The sequence below is a fragment of the Podarcis raffonei genome, chromosome Z (assembly GCF_027172205.1).
Source record: "Podarcis raffonei isolate rPodRaf1 chromosome Z, rPodRaf1.pri, whole genome shotgun sequence".
Lineage (NCBI taxonomy): Eukaryota > Metazoa > Chordata > Lepidosauria > Squamata > Lacertidae > Podarcis > Podarcis raffonei.
The window spans coordinates 42,456,411-42,480,585 of record NC_070621.1 but is presented as its reverse complement, the minus strand read 5'-3'; the positions used below and the strand labels follow the sequence as shown (position 1 = coordinate 42,480,585).

Below are 24,175 nucleotides of genomic sequence, written 5' to 3'. Positions count from 1 at the left end.
AGCACCTCACTTGGCCTCCTGGAGAATCATCTCCTGGTGACCAGGGAGGGAAACTGTACAAAATGTTTCTTTGTTTTTTAACATTGGGAAAGTGAAGGGAGAAGATATATGTTGCTAACATTGATACGTTCAGCAAGCAGCTTGGTCTGGTAGACATTTTTTGTGGCTGACGGGGTTCGCACTATGGGAACCTATGGGAATTTAGGGGCCAACTCAAGACCTTCCTCCACTAGACTCCACTGGCATGTGGCCCCCGAGGCTGTAAAGGGTTCCCAATTCCTATTATAATGCCACTCGTGAGCCATGGGGTCTCTTCCAGGCCACCCAGTTCCATGGTATCTGGGGTCAAAGTTTGATGCATATTAAGCACCACTGAGGTTGGGGTGCTCAACCATTGTGAGAAAAATGCTGGCCAAATCATCTAAAATTTAGAAGTAAAGCACAAAGTTAATACTGATCTATCAACGTACCTCCACCAGGATTTACATTAGGTGTTCCTCCACCTTGTCCAGGGTTGTGGTCATCCAAAGCGTCAGATAAGTCGAAATCCATTGGATCTTTGGCTGTGAAATAGCACATGGATTACCTATTGAATGCATCTGTTGCTCTATAAAGCAGTGGTTACCAATTAGGGAACCTCTGGGGGTCCACAGAACGCACCCAGGGGGTCTGTGGCCCCATCTCTGGCCTCCCCCACAACTAAATTTTTGTCATTTTTGCATGGTAGTATCACAGATTTTATGGCCTGTTTTTTTAGTATACCAAAATTATCTGCTTATTAGGGGCTACCCCACATTTTGTTCAAAAAATTGCTTTGCAGAGGTAAATAAGAGTTACCAAAATTTTCAAAAGTAGGGGAGCCCGTGGCTTGGCTTTTGAAAAATAGGGGGTCCTCAGTAATTACCTAATTGGGAACCACTGCTCTAAAGCATATAATAATCTAATACAAATTCAAACTGGTAAAGACAGTATGTGCTTTTTCCTGCAGCTTAATCCACTGTGCAGGGCAACCTCTGTGCAAAGTGCATAACAGGACATAACTGAATTACTGAGTAGTTGAAATTGCAGGAAAATATGAAGAGGTCTTTGAATGAATGAATGAGTGAATGAATGAATAGGTCTATTTATACTTTTCCTCCCTCTAGGTTGGCTTTCGAAAACAAAACAAAGTAACAGAACCTTCCCAGTTTGAATTTGTATTAGATTATTATATGCTTTAGAGCTTTTAAGACATCCCCCAAAAATAAAACCTACTTCCAGTTTTGCCTCTCACTGTAATATAAGGCATCCCCCCAAAATAAGACCTCCCCGATAATAAGGCCTCCCCGATAATAAGGCCCCCCTGGAATTTAAGGCCCCCGAAGCTACCATAGGGCGTCTGACTCCTCTGGACCATAGCGGCAGGTGCCACCGCGCAGCTCACTGATTGGCTGCAGCGCAACCGGAGCCGTTCAGGCAGTGTGAATCAGAGAGCCTGCGCCGCTGCCAGGCCAAGCTGCCACCTGCCGCTTGCTCTGCCCTGATGGAGTCTGGCTCACTCACAATTAGGCAATAAATGTGTACCGTATTCTTCATGGAAAAATAAGACACCCCCTGAAAATAAGACCTAGCGCATCTTTGGGAGCAAAAATTAATATAAGACACTGCCTTATTTTCGGGAAAACAGGATATATTGCAAGACACGCCCTGCACTTAACAGCGTTGTCTGCACCATCATCCTCCCACTTGAGGCCAAAGCGGTAAGGATGGCAGCAGGAGAAACATTGGGACAACCTTGTCCCTTGATGTACTCTATCATGTTGGCCTAGGCTTATGCAAAGCTAGTGGGCATAGCGACGCCCACGGTTGCTCTGTTTGTGGAATGGTATGCCAGAATAGGCCCTGGAGCATCACACACTTGATTCACTTCCTAGGGAAAATAACACTATCCAGGAAGAAAAAGTGAAAGAAGTCACTTGACACATTCCTGGCATGAGCCATGGGTGTCTTGTGCACTCTGTAGAGGTTGTCCCTTACCTGGGACCTTCTTGGGCGGAGCCTTGGTAGTTTTGGGCTGCTTGGTAGTGGTATGCATCACGTTCCAGTGGATATCATCTGAAGACAGAGGAACACAAGGGAAGGGGACTCAGAAAGTAGTGGCGGTTGGGTAAAGAATGAAAAGATTGGCAGGAGCAATTTAAGCCACAGGAGGAGCCACTTCCAGGGGGCCTGCTCTCTTCTCACTCCCCACCTACCCTAAGTACGGCCAGGGGACTGTATAAACAAAACACTATTGGGGGCGGGGTTAAGATTTTAAGAGGTGAATTTTCTCTTGAACTATATATACCCATTGTATGGAAATTGACAACAGGACAGCAGAAATGGATTCTACACACCCTCATGGTGGCCAAGAGACTGATAACTGATGAACTGGAAGAATAGAGATACGATTCCCCTTAATCAATGACCCGACAACATGACAGTGGCAACCCATGAATGGGCAGCTTATAGCTGCAAACTCTCTTTGGATAAATACCATGATATTTGGAATGAGTTTACACAGAATATATTAGGTTACTAACAATTATATGTGTATCAAGATATTAAGAATATACACATCTGTATATTAATGTATGGCTATTTAGCAGTATTTTTTTTTTCATTCTCACTCACTCCCCCCCTTTCTTTCCTCACTCTACTTTTTCATAAATGAAATTCTCTTAATAAAATATTATTGTTATTAATAAAGTACAGCCAGGGGAGGCAGAGCCAATAGGGGACACAACAACTAGGGTGGAGTTAGGAGATACAACCCAACTCCCTGCCCCATCCCCACAAGTGATTTTGGACAAAACACCCACATTCAACTCTTTCCATGAGCAAAAAACAACAGCACTAGGAGCCTGTTGTGTCCATATGTGCTGGGTCATAGTACAGATCAGTGGTGAGGAACATTTTCTGGCTGCAGGGCCAGATCCTTATCTCCTGGATCCCTAGCAGAAGAAATCTGGCAGGTGGGCAAGGCCACTTACTACCTAGCAGTCACCTGACGTCACTGTAATGTCAGGTGACGCTGCACTCCTGAGTTGTTGGAACTTCAAAGAGTAGCATGGGTCGGCTTGAAAGCTCTTCTGCAAAACAGCCTTGTGCAGAGAACAAGAGACTCAAAAGACCAGCATGGGGCTGTTTGCAAAATGGGCATTGAAACAGCTCTGTGCTGCTGTTGCTCCAGGGGAAGGAGGGGCCTCTTTTTTAGCAGCTATTTCAGTGGAAACCGCTTTGCACTCCTGGAACAAAGTGTGGGGCCAGCAAAGGAACAATCACTTCAACCTTTGAAGTCGTGACACATACGACATCAGGTGTGGAACATGTGGGTGTAGTGGGGGGGGGGGAAAACAGCCTTATGTGAGGAATGGGGACCCCCTAGAAGGGCAGAGAGGTTCCCCACCCCTGGTACAAACAACCCCCCCACCAAGAAGTAAAAGAAAAGGAGAGACGGGAGAAGGGAGAAGCAAAAGCAGAGATGGAAACCAAAATGGAGCAACAGGAAGAACTTGGGGCTCTCGATCCTGTGAAGGTTGACAGTGGGTGGCTCAGGTGTTTAGGAAACTTAGCTTTAAAACAGGGATGGGGAACCTGTGGGCCTCCCCTGCCCCATGTGCTGCTGGACTACAGCTCCCATCATCCTTTGCCATTCGCCATGCTGGCTAAAGCTGGTGGAAGTTGGAGCCCAACAATTATCTGGAGGTTCCCGCCCTTCTGCTATAATAAAGCCTAGCGGGGAAAGGAAGGACTCACCTGGTTTCCTTGGATAAGGACCAGTGGTCACCTTGGTTGATTTAGTTGTCATCTCTGGTGGGGTGTCGAAGTAGTCAGCCAAGTCCAAGTCACCTATTTAGCAGATAAATGCAGAAGCACACACAGAGAGACAAATAAACCACAGGTGGTTGGGTTTTTCTGCACCGTGTGTATCTTCTCTTCTTCTCCAAGGAGTTCCTGGCTTATCCCATTTTACCTGCACAACTTCCCTGCAAAGCAGGCCAGGATGGCATAATGAAAGAGGGACTCCCTAAGGCAGCACAGAGAGATTCCGGCAGTGACAGCATTCCACTAAAATACAGACACTCCTGCGACTGGTGTGCCTGGTACAGTGTTTTCGTTACTGGTGTGGTTGTAAAGGTTGGAGTCAGCTGCAGGTCAGGAAGAAAGACGCAGGGCTCCCTTGTCAGCGAAGTTAACTCTTTATTCAAGGAAATGGCATACTGCTCAGCAACTCTTCCCAGTAGGTATTGCCACTATGGAGCAGTTGCCAGGACTGAAGGTCCCTGCCTTCCCACCTTTCTCCCAGGTATTTCCCAAGCAGTCTCAAACTGTGCTTGCACATCTCTGACCTCTGTCCTGCCCTAATTATTCTGTGCATTCTTGGAGACTAAAGGGGAGGAAACTTGTTGCAGCAGGAGAGGGAGACTCCCTGGATTCTTCAGGTGCCCCTTGACCCCTCTCCTCTGTTTCAGCCTCCGAGTCTGAACTGTTCTCTGCCAACGGTTCTTCCTGCTCACTAAACCCTGTTGCCCCTTCGGCATCCAGGCCCTCCTCCCAATCTTCTCCCTCTGATTGTCCCACCACCAATCTGCAGGCTTTGAGCCTTCTTCCTCTGGGATTTCCCTTGGGGGTTCCCCAGCTGTTGCCTTCCACAACTCCTTGTTGCCCAGCTAGTCCCTGGCAGTGGCCCACCTAAGGAGTCAAGTTTGTTGAGCTCAGATCCATTAACTCAGATTCACTGCAACATTTCACACACATGAGATTGGGGGAGGCAGAGCTGCATGCATGTGCTTCCTCCATTGCCACATCCCCCCACAGGTGAGAGAGGCGGAATGGGCAAGGACCAAGCCATGTGGCAATTTTGGTGGTAGCAGGAGCCTTGGGACTTCTTTGCCCAGTTGGTTCTCTGCATTGCTTCTTCATCCTGCCCCTACAACCCAACCAGAGGCCCCTACCACTCCATTAGCCAGCATCAGCCACAAGAAGAAACAGAAAGCATTTGCAGGGTCTGTCAGACCCCACAACCTGCAATCAATAGTTGCCATTCCTACCCAGAAACAGGTTAGTTGTGCCAACAGCTTCAAATCATCTTTGATTGCAGAACTTGAATTTGCCGCTATGTGATTAAATCCCACCTGCAAACAGCAACTTGCCCCTGATTCTCTCCACTCTTTTGCTATAAATAAGAGATGGCAAAACATCTCACCTGTTCCGCTGGAAGGCTTTTTGGGTGGCTTGGGAGTAGCTGTAGTTAAGACAAAAAGAGGGAAGCAAGGACATTTCAACTGGATGAAGAATTAAACGTCCACTGAATCTCACAGCAAAAGCACATGTGTACTCAAAAGCAAGTCCCATTGAGTTCAATACCCACTGAGTTTATTATTAAGCTGTAAATAACTGTAGGAGGTGCCTGCATCTGTGAAAACATCAATATGTAATGCAGGTTGCTCTCCCCACCCAATTCTCTCCAGCACAAGGGTGACTTACGCCGTTTCGTTGGAATGCCATCATCCAGCGCATCCTCTAAATTGAAGTCGAAATCATCGGCATATCCTAGAGACAAAGAAATAGCACAGGTAAGTTATTTGCTGCATTTATATCCCACCTTTCCTCTAAGGAGCTCAAGGAGCTATACTAGTTCTCCCCATCCGAACTGCATCCTCACAACAGCCCTGTGAAGTAGACAGGCAGGCAGAGATACAGCAACTGTTCAGGGAAGTTTTAATGTTTGATGTCGTGTTGTGTTTTAATTTGTTGGAAGCTGCCCAGAGCAGCTGGAGGAACCCAGTCAGATAGCGGCATATAAACACATACATACATGCACACATAACCAGTAAGCTTCGTGGCTGAGTAGGTCCTACTCTGACACTCTAACCTAGTGGTCCTCAGAAAATTTTATCTGGACCACACTTTCAGAATAAAAATTTGCTCGATTTTTTTTTATTGGGAATAAATCCATTGGAAAACAAAAAGAAACCACTCCTAGCAGTGCTTGATTTATAACATACAACGAAACTACTTTAGAATGTGATCGTGGGGCATCCAGAATGTATAAAACAATGCAGTTATATAAGAACGTGAATCATTCCCAAAATATAATTCTAAACGAGCCTCTTACATATGTACCTTAAGTAGGTATACAGACTCAATGAGAGGTGTGAGCTTTCTTTTGCTGGGTAATCTCTTTTATATAAGGTCTATTTTGAGACAGAACAAGCTTTCATCTTCTCATCAGCACAAAGAAGCCTTACTCTTTTCTGGTCTTTCATATTTGTCAAGAGTTGAATATCACTGTTCACCGCAATATGCAGAACTGTAGAAGAATAGCCAATGCTCTTGAAGAGAGGTGTGAATACCATTTCTGATTGTATAGACATTCAACACAGAAATGTTTAAATGTTTATTTGATTGCCCTTGAATCTTCCCACCAGGCTTGCCACACCCTTGGAGAACTGCTGCTCTAACCACCAGATGACCAGTCTCTAATCCCCAATACAGGGAGGTCATCAATTGAAAACAGGTGGCAAGGCAGCATTTAGCCAGATTGCTTCAGCTTGTGACACGTTTTCAAATCTGTCCCTTCCCATTGGGTTCAGCCACTTTCCCAGAATCTCATCGCTGTGAAATTGCAGGGCAAGTCAGAGTTTAGGTTCTCTGTTTGTCTCTCTTTGTCTATAAATGCATGGGCTTCACTCATGTTTGTCAAGGCAGAGCCTACTGATTCTTCCATCTCTCAATATGCCACTCATCTGTGGATGTTCTCCTGGTTATTATATGTTTGGAGGGAAAACACTGTAAAAATATTGGCACATCATCTGACAAAACAGAGGGGGGGGAGAGAATGAGAAACAACACCTAGCCGATACTGCATCTTTTAGCAAAACGCATTCCAAGATGAAAGATAATAATTCTATATTTGCACTGAGAGGGGTGGGAGGGAGGGCAAAATTGAGATAAGGATATTATGGCAGATCTCTGAGTGATTTACGGTAAATAAGGATTTCTGACTCTGGACTGTTTAACAATAGACACACACACACCCCTATTTCCCCAAACTAGACTGCTGAAATGAAGAAAGTGGTTGTGGGGAGAGACCAAGGACCCCTCAAGACGGGTGCTTTATTACAGGTGTATTCTGCAATGTATTCTTGATACCACAATTGTACGCTGGAGGTGAATTTACTCTGCTTCATTCGTTGTTCTGTGATACTTCCCCAATATACCAGTATTATTGCTGTCTGGGGGGCCTGGAGCACAACAGACGCAGGGCAAATACTATTTCTCCCAGCCCGAGGACCATATTCCCTTGTGAACAAGCTTCCTGGGACCAACAGTGGGTGTGGCCAGAGGCAAGAAGTGCCTCTTTTGTAAGGCAAGCTACATCTCTCCCAAGTCAAAGGCATGTCTGCAGCCTCCATCTGGGCAGTGAAGAAACAATATCAGAGTTCAAGGACACAATTCAGTCAGGCAAAAGGACTTGGTGAGGCTGTGGACCAGAGCAAATGAGGGCTGGGGTCTGCGGAGGAGGCGTGGCCTGAGGAGAGTCCCAAGGGGCCGCATTTGAGCCCCAGGTCTGAGTTCTCCCTCTACTGATGGTTGCAGCCTTTAATCCTTCATCTTGGGAGCCTTTTATTATTGTTACTTTTACTCCCCCATTACCAACTGTTAGCTTATCCGCTCTTGATGCGTTTTTGCCTTCACACATCCAAGATTTTACGTCTCTCGTCACATGCGAAGTTAACGCAAAAACGAGAATGTTCAAATGGCTTCCCTTGGATTCCAGCTGCTAAATGGATTTAGCTGCTGCCACCTGAGCTCTGACATCTTCCATGAATAAATTTAAGGCTCGAGTGACAAGGCCAGCAACAATGGGGGAAGGCACTGGGGCTGGCAGGAAGCAAATGTCGGCATTTCAACCAGGGGGAGGGGAGAGAGCAGGGGCAAAGGGGAGGGGTGCAAAAATGTCTGACTCCTATGTTTTTGGGACATAGCCTACAAGGTCCAGTCGCAACAGTAAGGCTCACATTCCTTGCTCTGCCCACCTTTGCTTTGGTCCCACCCACTGATGTGGCATTTGGTCTCCTGGAATGGTACCCCTCCCCCAAGGAATGTAGCTCCTGGGCTGAAAAAGCTTCCCCACCCCTGGAGAACAGGACTGCAGCCATAAGGCGCAATCCCAACCACCACAACCACCAATTCTATCCTCGTGGTCACTCTGTCTGGTAGACTGGGCTACGATGTAGTTACTGGCCAACAACACCAGCTATTCATGGCTGAGTGGGGAATCTGACCCTACTTATCTATTAATTAAATTTGTATACTGCCCTTACATTGAAGGGGGTTAGACTGGATGACCCTCGGGGCCCCTCCCGACTCTATTGATTTCAGGGCAGTTCACAGCATAATAAAAACAAAGCCAAAAATGAAACCTAGGTATCTCAAGTCCCAGTTTTCTACTCCACCCATGACACCAGGCTGGCTTTATCTTTCCTTATGTGGGGAGATCCCCTCCCACATTGCAAAAAAGAGCCCTATGCTACTAAGGGAATACGTCTGGGGGAAAGGCTGTGGCTCAACCCTGCCAGGCAGTGTAGGCTGTACTGAGCTAGATGGTCTCACTTGTTATAAGGGAGATTCCTGTGTTCCTGCCTGCCTTTGGACTTGCAACCAAGTCCAGTGGGTGGCAGTGCCTGTTAGCTCCCTCCTCCTCAATCTCAGCAGTGACACTGGGGAACTCTGCAGAGAGGACAAGCCACGCTGGCTTTCTGAGAAAACGGGACACAAGAGTTATAAAAGAATGCTAATGTGCAGCAGAAGCAGTCAGTGGGGCGGGGTAGAACTGATCTCCCAATAGCAGCATCGCTGCAGCTTACCTGAATCCACCAATGTGCCCCCCATGGTCCCGTCCCACCCTTGTCTGAGTAAGTTGCATCAATGTCAAGAGGACAGATCTAACGCTTTGCCATACCAAAGCAGCTGCTATGGTTTAGGAGCCAGCTACAAAAACAGAGCAACTTTGGCCTGGTGAAGATGCAAAATGAACGTCTGTACACAAAAACACACCACCGCAATGCTTCTTCTAATCCTAGAATTAATAGAAACAATTTAAACCTTGCTGAAGGGAAAGGCCGAGGGGCAACCCAAAGTTTACATTTGTATGCAAGAAAAGGTTTTTTCTCCTCACCCGCCCCTTTTTCTTTTCCCTTTCCTGTCTCTCCCTGATTAAATAAATGCTAAGAACACCAATTCATTATACTCCAAGGTGATGCAATTAACAGGTTTGTTTTTAACACAGAAGAATGCAACTGTTGCAAGGAGCTGTTTCGGCTGGAGGGCTGTTGTCCAAGGGCTGCATACAGAAACCAACAGTAAATCCATTTCACAGTTTGGAAGCATTTACTAAAGGGACATCTTTCTGTTTATTTGAGGGATTCGTATTCTGCCCTCCACCCTTTTTACCTGAAAAGAAATCAATAAAAACTTAAGATACAATAGAGCCCGAGGGCCACATTCCCACCTGAGCAACTTCCCAAGGGCCACATGTCAATGGGGCCAGAGATAAAAGTTGCTGGAACATCAAATGTAATTATTATCTTTCTACAGCAGCTTCTGCACACTCAGCCCTCTCCATCCTCCATCCACACATACCTGGGGTAGCTCAGTCGGTACAGCATGGGACTCTGAACCCCAGGGTCATGGGTTCGAACCTCATGTTTGGCATGCATATATACACACACACATATATATATTCCTGTATTGCAGGGGGTTGTACTAGTTGACCCTCATGGTCCCTTCCAATTCTACGATTCTGATTCTAAACCAAAGGCCTTACTAGAATTAAAAGACACACTCCAGCCAGGCAAAACCACTCGGGTGTGTAAATTCCAAAGCACCCCAAATCGTTTGCTTATGTTCACTGTGCACAGAAAATAGTAGATCTAAATGAAAAGCAACACATGGATAGCTTATGCACTTATGATTGAAATGTGTCCCTAATTATTGCTGCCGTGTAAGATTGTATAAGCTTAGAACGTTGTATAATGTCAGAAGGGGGTATCGATGGAAGGACTCACCATTGCGGGAGGAAAGACATTGTGGCGGGAACATTATTCTAGGTCAGGCTCTGTGTCCAACCCAACCCTGTGTTGTGTACTCTGACTGGAGGCAGGCCCTCCAGGGGCAGAGATCTCCTGCTATGGATCCTTTTAACTAACCTTTTAATTAATTTTATAATGGATGATTTTAGAGTGTTGTTTGTGTTGTACTTTTGTATTGTTTTATTGTTGTTAGCCGCCCTGAGCCTGGCTTCGGCTGGGGAGGGCGGGATATAAATAAAATTTATTATTATTATTATTATTATTATTATTATTATTATTAACTGGAGATGCAGGGAACTAAACATGAGACCTTCTGTAAAAGGCGAAAGATTTATACGATCTGAAGAGAAACCAGAGCAGAGGATTAAAGAAAGAAGTAAAAAACAAGATTTGGATTACAATCATAACTATGGAGACCTGGCAGGCCAAAGGCCTGTAAAGATGGATTTAAAGGAAAAGACAAATCTAATCAAAGTGGAAGCAGGAGTTTCTGGGACATTTGGACTTAAAAGAAGTAAAAAACAAGATTTGGATTACAATTTTAAATATGGAGGCCTGGCAGGAAGAAGTATGGACCTTATGGGGACAGAGCTTCTCCGAGATTTGGCGTTTAACATAAAGGACTATCACAAAAACCGGCAGAGAGGAAAGGAGAGAGACTTAAGGGCCTCGGATGTGAGATCACCAGGCTGATACCAGATGGATTGATGGACATTGGTTGGAGATTGAAACCGGGAAAAGTGGGGAGTGGGGTTTTGGGTACCCAAAGGCGGTACAAATATATATATATATATATATATATATATATATATATATATATATATATATATATATTTTCTTTCTTGTAAATAATCTGTTTTGCTATTCTAGATTAAAATGGGGAAATCGTGAAATGGAATTGGGGTCGACTTTAGAAAAAGGTATTAAGAATAAGATTTGATGTATCAAGATTGAAATTTATGTTAAAATTGGTTAAACAAAAAGGACTTAAATATAATAAGGTAAAATTTGGGGATAGGAACTTGTTGAATTAAAAATTGAATTGGAATACAAGAAGGGGAGATGTGGGGAAGTCAAGGAAAAATGTTATTGAAAGGTATATGTTTGTTTTTTGGTTTTTTTCTTTTTTTGTGTGTGTTTTGTTTTTCTTTAAATTTTTTGAAAACTTCAATAAATATTTTATAAAAAAAATAAAATAAACATGAGACCTTCTGCATGCAAATGATGTGCTCCAGCACTGAAAGACTGAGCTATGCTTTCCAGGCACAGTCTGCCACACCCCCCTCCTTGTGTTGCCACCACTACGCACCAGGCAGAAGGGAAGCCGTTTTTTAGGGGGGGTGGGGAGGGACAGTGGAAGAGCGTTAAGCAGAGATTTCCTGGAAGTTGGCTGTGATTAATAATGCATTGCCCGCTAATTGAAGCCAACATCTCTGCCTTGCCCATGGAGGTTAACGGAGACACACGAAGCCTTTATGGATCAATACTAGGCTGTCAATATGGCAGTCACTGCTACTAGTGCATTGTTGTACAAAGCAAAAACAGCACAGCTCTTGGGTTTAGCCACTGTCAGGATTTTTATTTATTTTTGAAGGGGGGTTTGTGTGGAAATTGGCCTTTTTGCAGCTGAATATTTGGCCGTCAGAAAACACATGATAGAAACTTTATTCCTGCTTGTCCAGGGTCCATAAGATACCTTCATTTTCTTTATGGTGCATAGACAGAGTAGTACTGAAGTGAAAGACTTTTCTTCCACTGACCAGTAAGGATTTGGCGACTGCTGTTCTACTCATGGTTGAGGCAAACCTGGAAAAATCCACTTGACTAGTCGCCTGTGGTGAGTGAGAACTACCCTAGGCAATCAAGCAGGAAAGAGATGCCAAAATGTAGCTCTTCTCAGATGATAAATTATTATAACAGGCTTTTTATGTGTTAAGCATTAATAGGCTAGTAACTTTTGGTTGAGGGACGCGGGTGGCGCTGTGGTCTAAACCACTAAGCCTCTTGGGCTTGCCGATCAGAAGGTCGGCAGTTTGAATCCCTGTGACGGGGATGTTGCTCAGTCCCAGCTCCTGCCAACCTAGCAGTTTGAAAGCATGCCCAAAAGTGAAAGTAGATAAATAGGTACCACTCCGGTGGGAAGGTAAAAGGCGTTTCCGTGCTCTGGTTTCGCCAGAAGTGGCTTAGTCATGCTGGCCACATGACCCGGAAAAAACTGTCTGCGGACAAACGCCGGCTCCCTTGGCCTGTAAAGCGAGATGAGTGCCACAACCCCAGAGTCATCTGCGACTGGACTTAACTGCCCAGGCGTCCTTTACCTTTTTTAAACTTTTGGTTGAGGTATTCAGGATGCTTAGGTACCCAGAATGACAAAATGGACCAGTGAACAAGAATGGGGTATCAGCAGGTATGGTTAATCCAAAGGCTTGTAGGTCTTAAGAGACAACACCCTCACCAAAAAAAAACCTTAATGAGGATTGAGCATACTCAACAGCCATGGAAGACTGAATTATGGGAGTGAGTAATGGAAAATCAGGTTGGTATTTATTATATTTGCCCTCCAGGCAAGCAAGAGGAATGCTCAGAATTCCAAAGACAGCCCAGTCAGGCAAAAATACTCTGGGAAGGTATACAAAGCAGGGCAGGTGAGAGACATGGCCTGGAAGAGGGGACATGGCTGGGAAGAGTCCTGAGGATCAGTCAGGAGAGGCTTGGAGAGCTGCATCATGCCCCCAGCCTTGACCCTGGCCTGACTACTGTGTTCTCGGACAACATTAAAAAGCCTTATTATGCTCCTCCTTTTTCTTCTTCTTCTTCTTCTTCTTCTTCTTCTTCTTCGCATTATTCCAATCCTTGCTGCAAAGTCCAAATTCCATATAGGTAGAAAATAGATTAAGACTTAAAATAGATTTCTATTTTCCATCCTATATCAGCAACATTCATGCATACCCAAACACACACACACATATGACTAGCAAGCTTTTTTGAAAAAAGGTCTCCTTTCGCATCCTGTGCCAAGAAAATGCCCTCAGCCACTGGAAGCCTCAGCAGCTGGACACATACAGTTCTGCGGAGGAACTTCTCTTCCTTGTATAGCTAATGACCCATAACTTCGGTATCCCTCCTTCTTCTCTCTGCCTTGGCAGTGGGTTGTTCTCTTCCCCCCCCCCCAGGTTTGGCTGACATGACAGACAAACCATCATTTGCGGAGGCAGCAACAACCTGTTCCGTCAGCCGTCTACACCCTGCAAAACAGAAGCAGGCTCCTTTCAAGTGCAGTGCCCTTGTTGGCAAGAATGTGTTTGCCAAGAGCCTTGAGAATCTGATCAGGAGAGCTTTCAACTAGATCTTGAGGGGGAGGGAGAAAAAAAAAAGAACAACAAAAGAGCACCTGGCACTGGGGATAACAGCTTCATTGATGCACAGGAAACTGAGGTGGCGGTCCTGCTAAAGGGCAAAAAACTACAGGAAGGAAGCAGCTGGAGGGAACAACTCATGGTTTCAGTTGTCTCTACACAATGCACAGAGTATGGGAAACAAGCAAGATGAACTGGAGCTTTTAATAAAGGATGGCAAATACGACCTGGTAAGTATTACTGAAACCTGGTGGGATGAGACTCAGGACTGGAATGTAGGAATTGAGGGGTATAACCAGTTCAAAAGGAATAGGCCAAACAGGAAGTGAGGAGAAGTAGCATTACAGTATATATAAAGGATGTGTACACTTGTGAATAAATCCATGACCTGGAGCATGAAAAGCAGATGAATGTAAATGGGTAAAAATTGTAGGAGAGAGAAACAACAGTGACCTTACTGTGGGTGTCTGCTATAGACCGCCATGGCAAACTGAAGACTTGGATGATGCCTTACTAGAGCAGATTACCAAACATTCAAAAAGGGGAGAAATAGTAATCATGGGGGACTTCAACTTCCCTGTTATCTGTTGAAATTCAAACTCTGCCAAGAGTGTAAGAGTGTAAATTCCTCCATTGCATCGCTGGCAATTTCATTTCCCAGAAGGTGGAAGAACCAACAAGTAATGCTATTCTAGACTGCTAATGCTATTCTAGGCTGCATCAACAGAAGTATAGTGTAAGTATAGTATAAAAGGAAGTAATAGTACCACTCTATTCTGCGGGTGGTGCTGTGGCTTAAACCACAGAGCCTAGGACTTGCCAATCAGAAGGTCGGCGGTTCGAATCCCCGCGATGAGGTGAGCTCCCATTGCTCGGTCCCTGCTCCTGCCAACCTAGCAGTTCGAAAGCACGCCACAAAGTGCAAGTAGATAAATAGGTACCGCTCCGGCGGGAAGGTAAACAGTGTTTCCATGCAATGTTCTGGTTTGCTAGAAGTGGCTTAGTCATGCTAGCCACATGATCCGGAAGCTGTACGCCGGCTCCCTTGGCCAATAAAGCAAGATGAGCGCTGCAGGCCCAGAGTCGTCCGCGACTGGACCTAATGGTCAGGGGTCCCTTTACCTTTACCTTTATTCTGCCTTAGTCAAACCACACTTAGAATACTGTGTCCAGTTCTGGGCACAACAATTTAAGAAGGATGTTGACAAGCTGGAATGTGTGCAGAGGAAGGCAACCAAGATGATCAAGGGTCCGGAAACTAAGACTTATGAGGAGCGCTTGAAAGAGCTGGGTATGTTTAGCCTGGAAAAGAGGAGATATGATTGCCATCTTCAAATATCTTAAGGGCTGTCACATGGAAGAGGGAGAACGCTTGTTTTCTCCTGCTCTGGAGGGTAGGACTCGAACCAGTGGCTTCAACTTGCAAGAAAGGAGATTCCGACTAAACATTCGGAAAAACTCTCTGTCAGAGCTGTTCAGCAGTGGAACAGACTCCCACGAGAGGTGGTGGGCTCTCCTTCCTTGGAGGTTTGTCAGCAGAGGTTGGATGGCCATCTGTCATGGATGCTTATTTGAGATTCCTGCATTGCAGGGGTTGGACTAGAGGACCCTTGGGAATCTATGGAATCCATGATTCCTTGTTGATAAAAGTTCTATAGAGTGGAGCCATTCACCACACAGTGAGAAACGCTAACCCTTTGCAGCTGGAGCCTGTGCTTTAAAATGCTCACTTGTTCTGGATCTGCTTGGGCTGTTGGATTTCCACAGAACATGATGGGAAAACATGATGGGAACATGAGCAGGAGCTTCCCCCGTCACTTGTGATGGTGATGTCGTCATGTAATACAACCTGGGTCTTGTTTCCCCCCTTTTTGAAGGCAGGGGCAACATTTGCAGGGACCTCACCTATTCTCCAAGAATTCTCAAAGATTATAGGCAGTCTGTTATTACTGTTTGTTTGCCTTAGCAATTGCCCTCACAATGCCAGCTCTGGGATGAAAGAGCATTAGGCAAATTCACTGAGGATAAGGCTGTACTGGTTGCTACATTCTGCCTCTAGGCTGGAGGCTGTAATTGATTGATTGATTGATTGATTGATTGATTGATTGATTGTGTGGTTGGTTATTTAATTTCTATACCGCTTAATATATTAAAATATCTCTCAGCAGTGTACAGAAAACTGAAGCTGCAACGCACAACTGAAATTATTACAAAAATACACTTGCATATAGAAATGTTACATTAATACAAATATATATATTAATTCATTTTCCTTTGGACACACCCTCCCTCTTCTGAATGCCAGTTGCTGGAAACTGCAGGAGGGGAGGATGATCTTGTGCTCAACTTCCTGCTTGCAGATTTCCCACAGGCATTGGGTTGGTAACTGTGAGAACAGGATACTGCACTAGATGGGCCACTGGCCTGATCCAGAATACTCTTTTTATGCTTTTATGCTGGGTATGGACGTAGGCTTCAAAAGCAAATGGGTGGGGGGAACACCATTTCCCCCAAAAATACTGACATATGGTCTCATTCAATACAAGGGGACTTTCCATGGAATTCCTGTGTCTTGGATCTCAAGGGAAACCCATCTCTCACCAAAGCATCTGTCGTTGGCACCGGTGGCAGCCCTAGCAGCAGAGAATGGTTTTGCGACAGAGAGATCAGGATGAGTTAACAAACCATTGGGTGGTAGAGCCAGGAATTGTGCCACTGAGCTATGACCCTGTCAGATGATCCCTTTGAGGGACGCCTGCCAACATCTTTGGGCACGATTGACAATGGCAAGATTGAATCAGTGTGAAGTCAATAGGCAAGATGTTTCTGAGAGGCACGTGGATTCACATCTGAGGAAAAACATTTTTCCATGCAAAATCCACTCAAGCAACTGTAAACCCCAGCCATAATTCAAAAGCTTTATTGGGGAATTTGGATTCCGAAAGAGGTTTATAGGAATGTAGGAAGCTGCCTTATATGTACTGGATCTAGCCATTTAGCTCAGTACTCTCTACAGCAGCTCTCTAGAATTTCAGACAGGTGTCTCTACGGGGAGCTGGCTTCCAGCACCAGGCCCGTTGGCAGACCGACTCTCGTTACAAAGATGTCTGCAAACATGACATGAAAGCTGGCAACATCAACCCCGCCATGTGGGAATCCCTTGCAGAGACTGCAGTGCCTGGAGACAGACAGTCAGATCTTGCATCCACAGCAGTGACCAGAGAAGGAATGTCTGCTGGGAGGAGCTCAGAGAGAAGGAACGCCATGGTGCATCTGCATCGGCACAACCAGAAGCCTTCATCTGCAACAAAACAGGTCTCTCCTCTACAGCCACAGCGGGTGCTGTAACTCTTCATCAGATTGACTTCCCCTCCAAAGGCGTACTCCTCCACTGTCTCCTGAGACAGACAGATGTCAACAACAACGTCTCCTCCAGCCCTTCCTAGAGATGTTGGAGACTGAGCCTGGGATCTTCTGCATGCAAAATGGGGTCTCTGTCTCTGTGCAACAGCCCTTTCCCAGTTCCAGTCATGCCAAGGGGTAGCAGGTGGGGGGGTGGCTTTGTTCTGTGTTTTTCAAACTGCAGCACCACAACACCTCCAAAACCATGACCCTCTTCTCAAATGTATACATCACTGATATTGATGGAACTTACTTTTAAGTAACTGGGCTTAGGGTGGCAGGCTCAGCCAGCAATCCAAAACATACTTACTAAAGAGTAAGTCCCACTGAACTTATGAGTGACTTGCTTCTGTGTCAATGTGCTCAGGAACTCACTGCTAAGAGTCTGAGGACCAAAAGCCATTGTTCATTTACGTATGCAGCATACTGCCCAACACCTGGGGCTTACTGCCATCTCTTTCTCTTATTTATTCTCGGAACAATTTGGTGGGTCTGATGCCTTGGATTGCTATCCGCAGCAATCTAAGAAGGTCTTTTTGTCTGGAATGGCACAGACAAATGAGAGTAAGCAAAGCAGAGCAGCTGCTAAACTAAAAGTGTATTTTACTCAGAGGAGGATTGCACACAGGAAGCAAGAGCATAAAACTGCCTTGCTAGATCAGACCAAAAGTCTCATTTAGTTATCTCCAGATGAAGTTAGCAGGATGCCCTTGGAAAGCTCACAAACAAATCCAAGAGAGAGACAGAGGCTTCTCCTATTGTGTTTCCCCTCCACACACAAAATTGTCATTGCTAATTACTATTGATAAGATTCACCCTCCAGGAATTTCCCTAAAATTCTGTAACTCGATTAGACATACCTTGGAGAAACTGCAATACAGATAAGAAAATAGGGCTGAGGCATAAAGGTTTAATTCAGACATCACAACCAAACCATGGTTGAACAAGCCTAACTGTTGTTGGACATTATGCCTGAAGTGGTAAAACCATGGTGTGCGATCAGCCAGGGAACCAGAATCAAAAACAATGTTCCAATCCCAGAAGCTGCTTCACAATGGAGAAGAGAGCAGTCTTCTAAAGGTGAGTGCTGAGAGGGTGGGGGCCTAGGAGAAACAGGCACACAACCATAGTTTGGGAGCTAAACAAGTATAGGTACAAACCACAGTTTAGCACAATGTAATAATCAATCTACTGGTCTTATTCAGATTCAACATGACACCTGTTGTTGCACACTTCCCATATCCCTCCTGGGTTATCTGCAAACCAGTTTGCCATTTAATCTGAACCTGGCAAACCATGGTTTGTCCAAGCTGTTGCTTGCTCAGCTTGTACAAAACAGCAAACTACGGTTTGCTGAGAATCTGGAAGAAAATGTTTTAGAACATGAAAGAAGGAGAAAGAAACATACAGCACCATGTGATATTGTTCAGGTAATATTGAACCATAGCTTGGCATTATGCCTGAATGATACCACGGTCTTGCTTAAATCTGTGTAATGAAAGCTGCTCATTCCATCTTTTACTGGACTGAAGGTCCAGAAAAGTCACCCTCTGACAATTTAATAGCAGGCATAATACTACGTAATGCTACTGATATCTGGGACTGGGAAAGAGGTTAGTCCAAAGCAGCAAAGAAAGGGCAGGCTCCCCAGTGCAAAAAAAAAAAAAAAAGGATCATATTAAACAGCCCACACTACAAACATAACTTGGCTCAACAGTCAGTCATGTTGTCTTCCCAGTGAATTCTGGGAATTGTAGTTCTGTGCGGAGGGATAAGGAAAAGAATTCTCAGCACCTCTACAAAACTACAATTCTGAGAATTCCTTAATTGACATTCCAAATGGAGTAAGAGCACAGCATAAATATGCCCTACAGTCTGGGATGAATTTGAACATTTTCAATGTAAGGATGGTGAACAGTACCATTTTCTGGGTTGTGTTTCTGGGTGGGCATACAGACTTCAATCTATTTTGTCCTTTTTTTAACTACAACCCTGAAATCCATCAACTGGAGCCAAAGGTCACACAATACAAATTAGAGAATTCTGAGCCCAGAAATTTGGTGTTGTTGTTCTTTGAGTACCAGGACTTAACAAAGCGCAGTCCTTCCACACTGAAATCCACTCCTGATTAACCCAAAAGCTTTCTGAATTTCAGCAGTATGATTTGGGGTGGGGTGGGTCATTTCGCTCCTGTCCTTCCTAAACAATTGCACTTCAGAAATCCTTGCCTAGCTACTGCAAGGCAATCATCCCAATATCCAGGGCTGGATTTAGGTTTGATGGGGCCCTTTATATGTCCAGCTGTCCATTGCCAACAACAACAAAATTTGTGTTGAATATATGTTATATAGTAATTTATGTACCTAATAAGCATCTAAAGCCGTTTGCACATAACAAAATATGTATTTTATCAAAGTAATTGTTTTTTATCTTATATTTTGGAAATGTACATCCATTGTTTTTTTTCTTTAAATATTTTTGGGGGCCCCAAGAGAGTGGGGACCTAAGCTTTAGCTTGTTTAGCTTATACAGTGGTACCTCTGGTTACATACTTAATTCGTTCAGGAGGTCCGTACTTAACCTGAAACTGTTCCTAACCTGAAGCACCACTTTAGCTAATGGGGCCTCCTGCTTCTGCTGTGCCGCTGCCGCATGATTTCTGTTCTCACCCTGAAGCAAAGTTCTTAACCTGAAGCACTATTTCTGGGTTAGCGGAGTCTGTAACCTGAAGCGTCTGTAACCGGAAGCGTATGTAACCCAAGTACCACTGTATGTAACCCGAGTACCACTGTCCAGATCCATATGTGTTTTATCCACCTTGGTCCTTCCCACCTTTAGTACAAAACATCTGGGGAACTGCTGCCAGTTGGGGAGGGGAGAGAGGCTAAACTCAAAAGTGCAAACACTCCCTTCAGCCTTACGCCCAATCTCCACACACACACCCCAAATCGTAGCTGCAGCTTTGGCATTCTCCATGCACCATTCCCTCCCAAACAATACCTTTGTCACTGTGAGTGGCTAATCCTGCTCTTGCCCTGCTCTTTCCAGCACCCATCCTTGGCTGCCCCAGCCCCTATCCTGCTGGAGTTCCAGCTGCTCCGCTTACTCATGTGAGCTCTTGACCCCACTACCTGCACTATGCTTCCCAGTGCTCTGCCATAGGTCTCCCAATGGGACTTGGCTGGAAAAGGTGAGGCACTTGAGAGTGCAGTGCCCACTTCCTGATTAAGACCCTCCCTGCCTCTCCAAGCTTTTCCCTGTGTCTTACTCCTTGCACCACCTGAGGAGATAACAGCAGCACAGCAATGACTCAATCTGTGTTGTCCTTAGGATGCAATCCCTATCAAGCACAGCAAGGCCCACTGATTTCAACAGGACTTGCTACTGAACACGTATGCATAGGTCAGCACTGTCAGGAATGCCTTGCAACTGGATTTGCATTTCTGTAAACCACCTTGGTGATTAATTCAATTGCATTTACTTTGTTAGATCAGGGGTAGGAAAATCTTTTGGCGCTGTGGGCCAGATTCTTGCAGGCTAAATTTGGTGGGTTGGTGGGGCCTTGAAATATCAGGTGAGACTCTGGATTTGGACTTCCAGATTCCAGTTCAAGGCCACCACCTCACCAGAGAAAACTCTGCAGCTTAGTTTTTGTTTAGTATTTTATTTTATTTAAGTTTTGCCTGAGATATGCTGACTCTCAAATGCCTGAGTTTCCTGGACTGCAGTAAGCAGCTGCTGCATTTTGTTTAGTGGCCTCTGATATCAGGTGACTGGGTGCTTTGAAGCCCCGAAGCTGGGACTTCAAAGCATCGTGTAGGGCTTGGGAAGAGCTCACTTTATAGTTCCCAATTGCAGCCACATAGAATGATAGAATTGTGGAGCTGGAAGAGACCCTAAGGGTCATCTAGTCCAACCTCCTGCAATGCATGTCTACCTGCCCCACATATTACATCAGGTGCAGGGCAGGTGGCTGTGGCTTGGGAGGAAACAGTCTAGTGGACCAAGTTTGGTTAGCAGAATGGAAACTTTCCACCAGCGTAAGATTAGCTGGTCTAAACTTCTCTTTTAACTGTTTATTTGTCTTTAAAGGCATTATACAGAACAATAACATGCAATAAACTCCCCCAGTAGGGGAGAAGAAATCACCCAACCAAGTTTCTAGGCTGGCATTGGTAATGGGTCCAATCCTGGAGGCCCTTGAGGGAATAGATGAGCTTTGGATCCAGCACATTCAAGCCTGCCTTTGCCGCACCTCACACACACACACACACACACACACACACACAATGCTCCACTTGTATAGGAGCACAGGAAGGCTTATACCTAAGCAAACTGTCTGCCCATCTAGTCCCATGACTAGTACACTGACTGGAAGGCAACAGCCCCCCAGGATTTCAAGCAGGGGGGCATTCCCAGCGCTACCCTGGAGATGCCACTGAGAAATGAACCTTTGCATGCTTTGAATGCAAAAGCAACTTCTGTGTGACTGAGCCATTGCACTTCCCCCCAACTGGAAGACTCTTGACACCTGCTTGAAAAGGAAAGTGGGTGTGGTGGTGTGGGGCAGATGCTAAGCTGTGTTCTGGGCAAGATGACATAATATTTTCTTGCCTGGAATAGAAGGACCAGACACTGGGTGAAAAGAGAGGCATCCCCATTAGAATGGGGGAGTCAAAAGGAACAAAAGGCTTTAGACTGATTGGAAAGGCAGTTAAATAAGCGCAGGAAAGAAGAGACAGTAGGAAGAATCGGCACCATGCCCACATAGGAACCTAGAATGCTGCCTTATACTGAGCCGGTCCAATGGTCCATCTAGCTCAGTACTGTCTACTCTGACTGGCAGCAGCTCTCCAGGGTTTCGGGAAACCCCAGACTACCTGGAGATGCTTCTGGGGAACAAACCTGGGAACTTCTGCATGCAAAGCAGGTGCTCCACCACTGAACTACAGCTCCACCCCTTTGGGAGCCTAATGACAGCTGCCATCACTCAAAACACAGCTGGCTGTGGACCTATGCCAGCCCAATTTTCCATGGGCACAGGAGAGGCTCCATGGTGGACATTCCTCTTCTCTCTGGAAGAATGTCTGTATCTTGGGATTTGGATTGCTCTGGCCTATATCTTTTATCTTTTAATGAAAAATGTAAGCACCCACAGACAGAAGGTGGGTTTTTTTTATCCCTAATTTTTCAACCCTCCCCTGGCTTCCATGCCTCTAGTTTCTATATGCCATTGTTTGCTGTCATAATATGCCCTGATATTTCTTACTATTTTCTTCTTGTCTATTGTTGTTGTTGCCATTATTATTATTACTATTATTGTTGCTGTTGTTGTTATTAAATTATGGCCAATGTAAGGAACTATATGCTACCCTTTTGTTTGCAACGTTCATTCTGTTATTGCTAACTATGGGAAAAGGGCAGGACTCTGAAGCCCAACCCCTGAAAAATTTCTTCTGCCAACTCCCTAGCTTCCAAGGCTGCAGCTGGCAAGAACATCTTCACAATATTAAGGACTGGTTACATGTGTTCAGGGCAAAATGAACACAGGGATCTCTGAATTCCACACCTAACGCCACATCCCATTCTCTCTGTGTTCTCTGGTAAAACTACAGCCTGGATTCACCGCACGGGAGATCTCCTGTTAAGGGCTGCTCAAGAAAGCCACAATTTGCGTGCACATCTGTGCAAAAGGTGCGAGATTAGCTAATAACGAGCAGACCTCTGTCAAAACAGTTTTCCTAGAAAGGAAGGTGTGACCCAATTGTAGGGGGTGGGATTTTCACCCACCCATCTCCTTCCACCACAGAGAAAACAGGTGGCCATGACAGTGGAAAAGAGACGGAGTAGGAGAAATTCAGAAAACTTCAAAGGCAAGCTTCCATGTTTGTGAAAAGCAGCCTCTCTGTGCTTAAGCAGACAGGCTCCTCCAGCCAGACAGAGCAATCTGTCACAAAGGAAACTGTGGCAGACCCAGTCTCCCTCATTTGCAATAAAGAGAAAAAAGAAAGAAAAGGCCTTTTTTCCCGGTGTCTTGCCCTACTTTCAGCGTTGCAGACGCTGTCTTGAAGGTTTGCTGTCTGCCAAGACAGAAGACACAGCTGCTCAGCAGTTCACGTGAACAGAAGTGGCTTCTCTGTCTCTCGCAAAGCTGCAGGGATCGAAATTAGGCAGAGTGCAGAGACAGCAGCCAAACCCGGGTTTCACATCCTCAAGGGAAGGGTGCAAGCAAAATGCAGGCAGCCATGGTCATTTTTGGATGTCACATGACAGCATGGTGGTTGCTTAACAGAGCATCAAAACTCAGGCAGATCATTTTCACGGCCGTGTGTGCACATTTATTCAGTTTTATGTAGGCTGGCTCTTTAAGCACCAAAAGCAGCTTACATCTCATAATAAACACATACACGTGAATAATGGGAAAAGACTGCAACATGTTTTTAAAAGCTAGCAGGTCAGTTAAAAATTAAAAAAAATACTGCAAAAAATTGGCATACATCTGAGAACAGATTGCTAAAATAACCATCTCAATTAAGAATATTTTACATTATTTGATCTGAAATGGTATTTATATAAGTTGTTATTGTTGATGTTTTCTATTATTAAATGCCTTTGGAAAATAAATGAGCCTTCTAACCCACTTATTGCATGGGGGCTTTCTGTGCCTTCATGGGGTAAGGAGTTCAATAATCTAAGGGGTCACCACAGAAAAGGCCCCGGGTCATTGTGCCTGCTGACTGGATCAACCCTACTTACCAGCATGGACTCTCGAGGTAGATCTTAATGCCCAAGCAGTTTCATACATACCTACTAAAATAATTCGGTTCCAAACTAATTAAAGCTTTAAATATAATTAGCTTAGCACTGTGTCTGAGCCCAAACGAACTGATTAGTCACAATTATAGTTGACTAAAACAAGCCAACTTCAAACCACGGTGTTAAGACTAACCACACTTTAGGGTTAATAAAAAATGGAAATGGAAATCCGCTAGCCCAAGGCTCATTCTTGTAACGTAGATTAGTGTTATATCCAAACAAGGCCTTGAAGATATTATTAGGCACCAACTCTCATAATCTTGGAATATTGGTCATGCTGGCTGGGGCTGATTTTATTTTTCTTTATTTATTTAATATCCTGCCTTTCTCCCAGTGCAGGACCTAAGACAGCTCACAGCATGAGTTAAAACAAATACAGCTAAAAACACACAATTTATTCTTTTTAAAAAAAACAACACACAAACACCAGTTAAACAAGTAATGCTATTAAAAACAGCACTGAAAACACTTAAAAGAGAATGT

General features: G+C 44.9%; 1 protein-coding gene across 2 annotated transcripts in view; it reads right to left on the bottom strand.

Moving 5' to 3' along the window:
- Nucleotides 1–24,175, bottom strand: part of CD99L2 (CD99 molecule like 2) — a 70,727-nt gene that overhangs the window by 23,104 nt on the left and 23,448 nt on the right. For both annotated transcript variants that reach the window (XM_053374335.1, XM_053374336.1), the window contains exons 2-6: nt 5,509–5,574; nt 5,228–5,266; nt 3,778–3,870; nt 2,017–2,094; nt 471–563 (exon numbers count right to left, since the gene is read on the bottom strand). In XM_053374335.1, coding sequence (XP_053230310.1) covers nt 471–563; nt 2,017–2,094; nt 3,778–3,870; nt 5,228–5,266; nt 5,509–5,574 — 369 coding nt within the window. The remainder of the gene's footprint in view (nt 1–470; nt 564–2,016; nt 2,095–3,777; nt 3,871–5,227; nt 5,267–5,508; nt 5,575–24,175) is intronic.